General features: G+C 43.5%; 1 protein-coding gene across 2 annotated transcripts in view; it reads right to left on the bottom strand.

Annotated features, from left to right (window-relative positions):
• Positions 1-211: 211 nt before the first annotated feature.
• LOC109407473 (probable pseudouridine-5'-phosphatase) overlaps positions 212-10,245 on the bottom strand; it is a 93,815-nt gene continuing 83,781 nt past the window's right edge. Inside the window, exons 3-5 of one of the 2 annotated variants that reach the window (XM_062856018.1) lie at positions 1,063-1,281; positions 695-927; positions 212-595 (exon numbers count right to left, since the gene is read on the bottom strand). In XM_062856018.1, the coding sequence (XP_062712002.1) occupies positions 419-595; positions 695-927; positions 1,063-1,281 (629 nt within the window). In that variant the 3' untranslated portion in view covers positions 212-418. Of the gene's footprint in view, positions 596-694; positions 928-1,062; positions 1,282-1,357; positions 1,577-10,245 lie in introns of both variants that reach the window. The other variant, XM_062856017.1, reaches the window with a different exon arrangement.

The following is a 10,245-nucleotide window of genomic DNA, read 5'->3' as shown; positions in this document are numbered from 1 at the left end:
GAAAATAGACGAATATAGAAGCCACCGCCCAAGTGGCGCAATACCCTATTTACTACAAATTTTGATCACACGCAGAGATCACCTTAATACGTCGAGCTGAGTCGATTCTGAACACCTTGGTGTTCAAGAAAACCAAAACATTGTCATATCCGTTATAGACGGGCTAAGGCTTATGGCTTTCTTTCGAATGAAACACTTCATACCACGCATCGTTACTTCACATGATCGAAAATATCAAATATATCCTTTCTTTGTGAAAATAAAGCGACAGATCATCTGAGTCAAGAAGATATTCGCACCGTACACTCGCACAAAGTGACCGGTTCCAAATCGCTCGCTCTTGTGTATCTAGTTAGTACCTACGTCTCTTAAATCAGCTAAAATCTTAGTTAACGTATTTGTAGCTCAACTCCACTTCCTATTTGAACGCCGGTAGTCCAAACAGTTCGGGTTTAAAGTCTTCTAGGGTGTCCAGCACCAGTGTGGCGTGCTTCCGTTGGTCTTCTTTCACGTTCGGGTCCGGTACCATGACGACCTGCATCCCGGCGGACACTCCCGCCGTCACACCGTTCGGGGCATCCTCGAACACAAGGCACTGCGATGGGGAATAGAGATAGTGTTTGATAAATAAGTCACATTGAAAAACCGTTAGATATTTTTCCATGCCATAGCTTAGAAAATCAGCAAAACCTACCTGATCTGGACTGGGTTTGTCGGGGAACCGCGAGGCGGCTACCAGGAAGATATCTGGCGCGGGTTTGCCCTCTTTGACCTCGGCATCGGACGAACCCATAACTTTGTGGTGGAATAGATTGAACAACTCCTGGTGGTTTTTCGTTTTCACCTCAACTGAATCCGTCCCGGAACTGGTGGCCAACGCGATGGGAATGTTGTTCTCGTGCAGGTGTCTGACTAACCGTTCGGCGCCTAGAATGAGGAATGACCATTGATTAACTCTCGCCACGTTACAGACATCAGAATCGCACTAAATATCAACGTTCTAGCAAATTAAATAAACACAGAGAAAATCAATTATTCACAATACTCGTGAAATGAGAGTACCTCTCATGAGAGGAGCGCCAGCGAGATCCACTAGCTGTTTCTCACGGAACTTTTTTAAGAACTCATCCACTGTACAGGACAGCTTCAGGTCATTGACTATGATCGATACGGTTCTCTGCTCGGTCGTACCCATGACCTTCATGCGGGTGGCCCACGGGTAGGTCGTGTTGTACGATTTGATCAGATCTCGTAAAATCTTCTCGTAGATTTTCTCTGTATCTGTGGAAAGGAAAAAACAAGAAAAGAAAGAGGGAAACCCCCGATTAGCTCGGTCGGTTCGGTGGCCGTGTCGTACCTGGCATCATTTTGCAGTTTCCCATCAGCTGGTTGATTTTCTCGGTGGAAACTACGATGTACTCTTCCGGGGTCATTGGCAGGCCGAGGGCTTCGATGATGGCCACGGCGGCCGCTTCCCGCTGCAGCCCCATGATGCTCTGCTTGATTTCCCAGGTGTAGATCTTCCCGTACGGGTCGGCGATGCTCTGCGTCACTTCCGTGTAGAGCTTTTCGGTGTCTGTCGGAGGGCGAGGAGTGACGCGATAATGCGAGTGGGGAAAATGTCGATACCAGCAGTAGTAATACGGAAACGGATGATTGATGAAGTGGGAATGCGAATATTCTATTATTCGAAAGGGTTGAAGCCTAAAGCTCAAGCATGTTGAACGTGCTGTTGATAACGTGCAACTACGATGGGATTGGGAAAGTGCTGTGATTGATGAGGTTCGGTCTATAGTAGATTAATGGGGGAAAATGGTAGCATGAAAAGATATATGAGTCTTACAAAACCGCCATATTTACTCACTAGGCCTGAATAGAGGAACTAACTTTGTTGAACTGTTGTGGCTTTCTCAGTCTAAGAGCATTGAAACGGCTAATTTGGCATAGCCCGACGTTTCAATGCTCTTAGACTGAGAAAGCCACAACAGTTCAACATTTCCTCCCAGTCGTATACCTCCTCCAAAAGAGGAACTAACGTTATCTTCGGCAGCTATGTTCTCTTCGCCATAGAGTATTTTCAACAGGTAAGGCATCGTACACAAATTACGTAACGCTATAGGGGGAGGGGGGGGTCTGGCTTAGCGTTACGAGCCATACAAAATATTTTTGGTTTTCATACAAAAAGCGTTACAAGGGGGAGGGGGGGAGTCTGAAATCGCCAATTTTAGCGTTACGTAATTTGTGTACCATGCCTAACTCAAAATTGGTCACAAAACTTTCCCTACCAATCAATCTGAATTAAAAGGTCGCTCAAGTTTCAGAATATTTGGCCCTAATGACGAAGAGAATAAAACTGCCGAAAACATAGAAGTCACCTTATGTAGTGCTTTGTTATGTAGTGTGAATGGCGATCTATATGCTGAATGCTGCTTCATAATTTTGATTCTGTTTAATCTTTTATTAAGAGGCCTATGTGCCATCTGACATGACGAAGCCGAACATTTAAATTTTTATTTACAATTTCATGGTTTTTATTCAACAATAATGTTAGTATTTTATAGGAACTTTAAGGAGAAACTTCAGAGAATGCAAACATGGCTGCCACAATGGCCGACTTGGTCCCCTACTCACGTTTTCAAGAGCACCAAATTCTTGAAAATTCGTAAACAAATGCTCTCGATTTGGAAAAGCTGCCTCTTTTTGCAAGTGAGCAAAGCCAGGATAAACAAGTGCGGCTTGGTTCGATGCTTCGTTCGTCAGATTTGTGCCGCTAAAGTTTGTATGCAAACTTGCAATGGGATTTCTTGATGTCTCAGCGACATTTCACATTAATCAAACTTATTTTGTTTACCTGTTATGCATCCGACGCCCCTGTACGAGCAACTTCGTAACGTAGAAGTGACTCAAGACTACGCGCAGCAGCTAGCAGTGGCCCTACCAACGGAAGAGCAGCTTGGCGCAGCTACTCTTGAAGATGGCTGGAGGGACATCCGATCCGCCATAGGTAGTACCTCGGCTACAGCACTAGGCTTCGCGACTCCGAATCACAGAAACGACTAGTACGACGGCGAATGTGAACAGTTGAAAAACGAGAAGAATGCAGCATGGGCGAGAATGTTGCAACACCGTACGAGAGCGAATGAGGCACGTTACAGACAGGCGCGGAACAGGCAGAACTCAGTCTTCCGGATGAAGAAGCGCCAGCAGGAAGAACGAGATCGCGAAGCGATGGAAGAGCTGTACCGCGCTAAGGACACACGAAAGTTCTACGAGAAGCTGAACCGCTCGCGCAGAGGCTTTGTGCCACAAGCCGACATGTGCCGAGATAATCACGGGAATATTCTCACGAGCGAGCGTGAGGTGGTCGAGAGGTGGCGGCAGCATTACGATGAGCACCTCAATGGCGACGTTGCAAGTACCGAAGGTGGCGTGGTAACAGATCTAGGAGTATGTGCACAGGACGAAAGACTTCCGGCCCCTGACCTCCAAGAGATTGAGGAGGAGGTTGGCCGGTTGAAAAACAACAAAGCCGCTGGAGCAGATCAACTACCAAGCGAGCTTCTAAAATACGGTGGACAAAACACTGGTGAGAGCACTACACTGGGTCATTACCAAGATTTGGGAGGAGGAAGTATTACCGGAGGAATGGATGGACGGTATCGTGTGTCCCATCTACAAAAAGGGCGACAAGTTGGATTGCGGGAACTACCGCGCGATCACACTACTGAGCGCTGCCTACAAGATACTCTCTCAAATTTTATGCCGCCGTCTATCACCGATTGCAAGAGAGCTCGTGGGGCAATATCAGGCTGGATTTATGGGTGAACGCGCTACAACGGACCAGATGTTCGCCATCCACCAGGTGTTGCAGAAATGCCGCGAATACAACGTGCCCACACATCACTTGTTCATCGATTTCAAATCGGCGTATGATACAATCGATCGAGAACAGCTATGGTAGATTATGCACGAATACGGATTCCCGGATAAACTGATACGGTTGATCAAGGCGACGATGGATCGAGTGATGTGCGTAGTTCGAGTATCAGGGACACTCTCGAGTCCCTTCGAATCTCGCAGAGGGCTACGGCAAGGTGATGGTCTTTCGTGCTTGCTGTTCAACATTGCTTTAGAAGGTGTAATAAGGAGAGCGGGGATAAACACGAGTGGGACGATTTTCACGAAGTCCGTTCAGCTGCTTGGTTTCTCCGATGATATTGATATTATTGCTCGTAAATTTGAGACGATGGCGGAAACGAAGACAAAGTACATGATGACAAAAGGCTCCAGGGAGGAATCACCGCGCCCGCCACCCCGAATTCATATCGACGGTGATGAAATCGAGGCGGTTGAAGAATTCGTGTACTTGCGCTCACTGGTGACCGCCGACAACGTCACCAGCAGAGAAATTCAGAGGCGCATTGTGGCAGGAAATCGTTCTTACTTTGGACTCCGCAGAACTCTACGATCGAATAAAGTTCGCCGTAACACGAAGTTAACCATCTACAAAACGCTGATTAGACCGGTCGGCCTCTATGGGCACGAAACATGGACCCTACGTGCAGAGGACCAACGCGCCCTTGGAGTTTTCGAACGAAAGGTGTTGCGTACCATCTACGGCGGAGTGGAGATGGAAGACGGGACTTGGAGAAGGCGAATGAACCAAGAGCTGCATCAGCTGCTGAGAGAACCAACCATCGTCCATACCGGGAAAACCGGGAGGCTACGGTGGACGGGTCACGTCATCAGGATGTCGGATAGCAACCCGACTAAAATGGTTCTCGAGAGTCATCCGACCGGTACAAGAAGACGTGGTGCGCAGCGAGCTAGGTGGGTCGACCAAGTGGAGGATGATCTACGGACTTTACGCAGAGTGCGGAACTGGAGACAAAAAGCCATGGACCGAGTGGAATGGAGACGGCTACAATGTACAGCACAGGCCTCCCCGGCCTTAGCCTGATCGGTAAGGTAAGCACCCTTAGTAAATATGTACCTACTACCTAGCTTTTATAAATAAACGCAACACGATGAAATTGAATATAATAACATTATATTCTAAAAGCTTTATTTAACTCTTAACCCTGTTGTATTTTGTACAATACGTTAAAAAAAGCTCGCCTGATCTACACAAATCAACGTGGTGCTGGTAGCGGTAACCAATTTCTGGAAGATTCAGGATTTTTATTTACTCGTGCATTATTTTGCTCTGATTTTTTGTCAATGTCTACAAAACATTCATCAGAAATCATAGCTGAACTCTTTTGGAAATTACGAACTCTTTTGAGGATTAACCTAGCATTTCCTGGTTCCTGTATGCGTCCATTTATCTTCCAATACAATTTGCTGGAGAAATTCCTCCAGAAATTTTTGAATTCCAAAAGGAATTCCTGTAAGAATTTCAGAAAATAAACCTGTACGAATTCCTGGATAAATTATGGGAGGAATGAAGAGATCTCATGAGGAAATCCTAGATAAATTTTCTAGTAATTCCTGGAGAATTTCCTTGAGCAATTTTTTGGGTGATTCTGGGAGCAATCCCTAGGAGAATTCCGGAGAAATCTCCAGAGGAATTCTGGGAGGAATTGTTGGAGAAATTTTTGAAAAAAATCCCTTGAAAAATTCCAGGAGGATTTCCTGAAAGGACCCTTGGAGGAATTTCTGGAGGATTCCCTGGTGCAATCTCTGGGAATATCCCTCGAAAAATTCGAGGAGGAATCTCTGGAGGAATGTGTGGAGGAATCCCTGAAAATTTCCTCAAAGTTTTCCTGGAGAATTTCCTGAAAGAATCTCTCCCAAGAGGATTTCCAGGAGAAATTCCTGGACGAATTGTTGGCATATTTCATGAAGGATGCCAGGAGTATTCCGGTAGAAATTTCTGGAGGTATTACTGAAGAAGTTCCTGAGAAAATTCTTAGATAACATCCCGGAGGACTAAATGGAGGAGTTCCTAGTGGTATTCCTGTGGAAATTTCTGGAGTGATCTCTAGAGGAGTTCTTGAAAGAATTACTGGATGAATATCTAGAGGAATTTCCAGAAGAATTCTGAGAGATTCTTGTTATTTTTCTATTTCTTAAAGAATCCCCTGAGAGATTCCTGGAGTAATGTCTAGCGGAATTGCTGGTGGAGTTCCTGGAGAAGTTCTCGAAGGAATTCTTGAAGGAATCCCTGGGGGTATCCTTGAAGAAATTTGTGAAGAAATCCCTGGAGGAATCTCTAGAGGAACCCCTGGTGGAATACCTGGAGGAATTCCTGACAAATCCTGAAGGAATTCCTGGAGAATATTCTTGAAGAATTTCTGAAGAAATCCCTAGAGGATTTCCTGGAAGAATCTTTGGAGAAACTTCTGGAGGATTTCCTATATGGAGAAATCTCTGGAGGAATCCCTTAAGCAATTCCTGATGGAATCACGGGAGAAATTCCTGCAGAAATACCTAGAGGAATTGCTGACATAATCTCTGAAAAATGTCCAGAAGCAATTCCTAGAGAAATTCCTGGGGGAGTTCCTGATGAAATTACTGGGGTTATTCCTGGAGAAATTCCTGGATAAAATCCTGGAGGAGTACCTGGAGGAATTACTAGAGGTATTTCTTTGGGAATTTCAGGAGGAATCTCTAAGAGAAATTCTCGGAAGAATTACTGGATGAATTTCTAGAGAAATTCTGGGAGATTTCTATTTCTATTCTATTATTTTTCTATTTCTGAAAAAAATCCCTAGAGAAAATCCTGGAGTAATTTCTAGCGGAATTTCTGGAGGAATTCTTGGATAAATCCTCGAAGGAATGCTTGAAGGAATCTCTGGGGGAATCCTTGAAGAAGTTTGTTAAGAAGTCCCTGGGGGAATCCCTCAAAAATTCCTGAGGGTATTCCTGGAGAATTTTCTGGAAGAATTTCTGAAAAAATCTCCAGAAGAATTTCTGGATAAACTCCTGGAGAAATTGTTGACATAATTTCTGAAGGATGTCCAGGAGCTATTCCTGGATCAATTCCTAGACAAATTGCTGGAGGAATTCCTATAGAAATTCTTGGGGTAATTCCTGAAGAATTTCCTGGAATAGTTCGTGGAGATATTCCTGGATAAAATCCTGGAGGAATGCCTGGAGGAATTGCTGGAGGTTCTCCTTTGGGAATTGCTGGCGAAATCCTTGAAGGAATCTCTGTAGGAATTCCTTCAACAACTTCTGCATGAATTTCTGGGGGAATCTATAGAGGAGCTCTGGGAGACATTTCTGAAAAAAAAAATCGCCTGAGAATTCACGGAGGGATTTCAAGAGAAATCTCTGGAGGAATTCCTGGAGAAATCCCTGGAAAAATCCCTGAAAAAGTTCCTGGACGAGTTTTTAGCGGAATTTCTAGAGAAATATCTGTAGCGATTCCTGTAGGGAAAACTGGAAGATTTCTTGGTGGAATTTCTGGAAAAATTCCAGAAGGTATTCCTAGAAAAAAATCCTGGAAGAATTTCTGAAGCAATCCCTGAAGGATTTCCTGGAGTAACTCTTGGATGAATTGCTGACATAATTTATGATGGAGTTCCTTGATTAATTCCTGGTGTAATTCCTGGAGGAATCCCTGAAAAATTCCTAAGAATATTCTAGATGAATTTCTGAAAAAACCCCTGGGGGATTTCCTGGAAGAATCCTTGGAGAAACTTCTGGAGGATTTCCTGGAGGAATCTTCAACGAATTTCCTAAAGATATTCCATGGAGAAATCTCTGGAGGAACCCCTTAAGCAATTCCTGATGGAATCTTGGGAGAAATTTCTGGAGAAATACCTAAAGGAATTGCTGACATAATTTCTGCAAGATGTCCAGGAGCAATTCCTAGAGAAATTCCGGCAGAAATTGCTGGGGGAATTCATAGAGAAGTTCCTGGATAAAATCCTGGAGGAATGCCTGGAGAAATTCCTAGAGGTATTCCTTTGGGAATTTCTGGACGAATCTCTAGAAGAATTCCTGGAAGAATTACTGGATCAATTTCTAGAGGGATTCTGGGCAATTTCTATTTCTATTCTATTACATTTTTATTTCTGAAAAAAATCCCTTCAGAAAATCCTGGAGGAATTTCTATCGGAATTTCTGGAGGAATTCTTGGATAAATCCTCGAAGGAATTCCTGAATCCTTGGGGGAATCCTAGAAGAAGTTTGTAAAGAAGTCCCTAGGGGAATCCCAGAAAAAATACTGATGGTATTCCTCCAGGAATTTCCTGGAAGAATTTATGACGAAATCCCTAGAGGATTTCCAGGAAGAATCTTTAGATGATCTTTTGGGGGATTTCCTGGAGGAATCTTCGGAGGATTTCTTGGAGAAATCCCTGAAAAATTCCTGAGGGTATTCCTGGAATCTCCAGAAGAATTTCTGGAAAAAATCTCCAGAAGAATTTCTGGAAAAAATCCTGGAGAAATTGTTGACATAATTTCTGAAGGATGTCCAAGAGCAATTCCTGGATCAATTCCTAGAGAAATTGCTGGAGGAATAACTGAAGAAATTCAGGGGGTAATTCCTGGAGAATTTCCTGGAATAGTTCTTGGAGAAATTCCTAAATAAATGCCTGGAGGAATTGCTGGAGGTTCTCCTTTGGGAATTGCTGGCAAAATCCTTGAAGGAATTCTAGGAGGAATCTCTGTAGCAATTCCTTCAACAATTTATGGATGAATTTCTGGGGGAATCTCTAGTGGAGCTCTGGGAGAAATTTTTGAAAAAATCGCCTGAGAAATTCCCAGAGCGATTTCTAGAGAAATCTCTCGAGGAATTCCTGGAGAAATCCTCGAACGAATTTCTGAAGAAATCCCTGGAAAAATCACTAAAAAAGTTCCAAAAGGACTTTTTAGTGCAAGTCCTGGAGGAATGCCTGTAGCAATTTCTGGAGGGAATACTGGAAGATTTTTTGGCAGAATTTCTGGAAAAATTCCAGAAGGTATTCCTAGAAAAAATCCTGGAATAATTTCTGAAGGAATCCCTGAAGGATTTCCTGGAGTAATTCCTAGAGGAATTCCTGAAGAAATTCGTGGATGAATCTCTTAGGGAATTCGTATAGGAATACCAGAAATAATTCCTTAACAAATCGCAGATGGAGTTCTCGAACAAATTCGGGAGGAATCCTTAGAAGAGTTTCTGAAGAAGCTCCAGAAGGAAACCCGGAAGAAATTTCCAGAGGAATTACTAAGGGAATCCCTAAGCAGTTCCTGAAGGAAGTACTGAATCAATTCCTAGAAAAGTTCCTTAAAAACACAAAGAGGAATTGCTGGAGGAACCCTAAAAAGAGTTCGTGTGAGAATCTTTGGAGAATGTTTAAAAAAAGTTGTTCCAGAAAGAATCACAGAAGGAAGTCCCGAGCTAAGCCCTGCTGAAATTCTTGGAGGAATCCCTGGAGGATATCCTAGAAGAATACCCATAGAGATTAACGGAGGAATCTCTAGAAATACTCCTGGAGGAATCTCTAGAAGAATCCCTGGAGGAATTTCTGGAGAAATCCCTATACGCATTTCTGAATTAATCCTTGGATGAATTTTTAGGGGAATCACTGCAACAATTTTCAGAGGATCCCTGGAATAATTCTTAGAGGAATCTCTGAAGAAATTCATGGAGAAATCCCAGTAAAAATTTCTGAAGAAGTTGCAGATGGAATCCTTGGAGAAATCCTGAAGGAATTCTAAGAAGAGTTCGTGGAAGATCTCCTTGGGGGATCCCTGTAGCAGTTCCTGAAGAAACCCCAGGAGAAATCCTGGGGAATTCCTAAACAGTTCCTGGAGGAAGTATTGGATTATTTTTTGGAGGAGTTCCTGAAAGAATTCCAAGAAGAACTCCTGAAGGAATTCTAAAAAGTGTTCCTGGGGGAACCCTTGGAGGATTTTTTTTTAATAATTCCTGGAGTTGTTTCTGAAAGAAACACAGAAGATATTTCCGGGTGAATCCTTGGAGGAATGCTTGAAGGAAAGCCTGGAGGAATCCCGGAAGCACTCCCATGATGAATTCCTTAGGAAATCCCAGGAAAACTTTCTTAGCAAATTCCTGGAAGAATTTCTGTGGGAAAAAATATGAAGGCATCCATGTCTGCAATAATTTTTGGACGAATTATTGTTGGAATCTTTGGATGGACTCCCAAAAGAATGGTTTGTACAATGATTTAAGGAACTCCTGGAAATTCCTGGAGGAATCATCGAAAAAAGCACTGGAACAATCACTGGAGGATCTTCTAAAGATATCCCAGGAGAAATTCCCGGAGGAATGTCTGGTGAAACCCATACAGG

Source organism: Aedes albopictus, chromosome 3 (assembly GCF_035046485.1).
Source record: "Aedes albopictus strain Foshan chromosome 3, AalbF5, whole genome shotgun sequence".
Classification (NCBI taxonomy): domain Eukaryota; kingdom Metazoa; phylum Arthropoda; class Insecta; order Diptera; family Culicidae; genus Aedes; species Aedes albopictus.
Note: the sequence above shows the minus strand (reverse complement) of the source record. Positions and strands in the feature narration are given on the sequence as shown.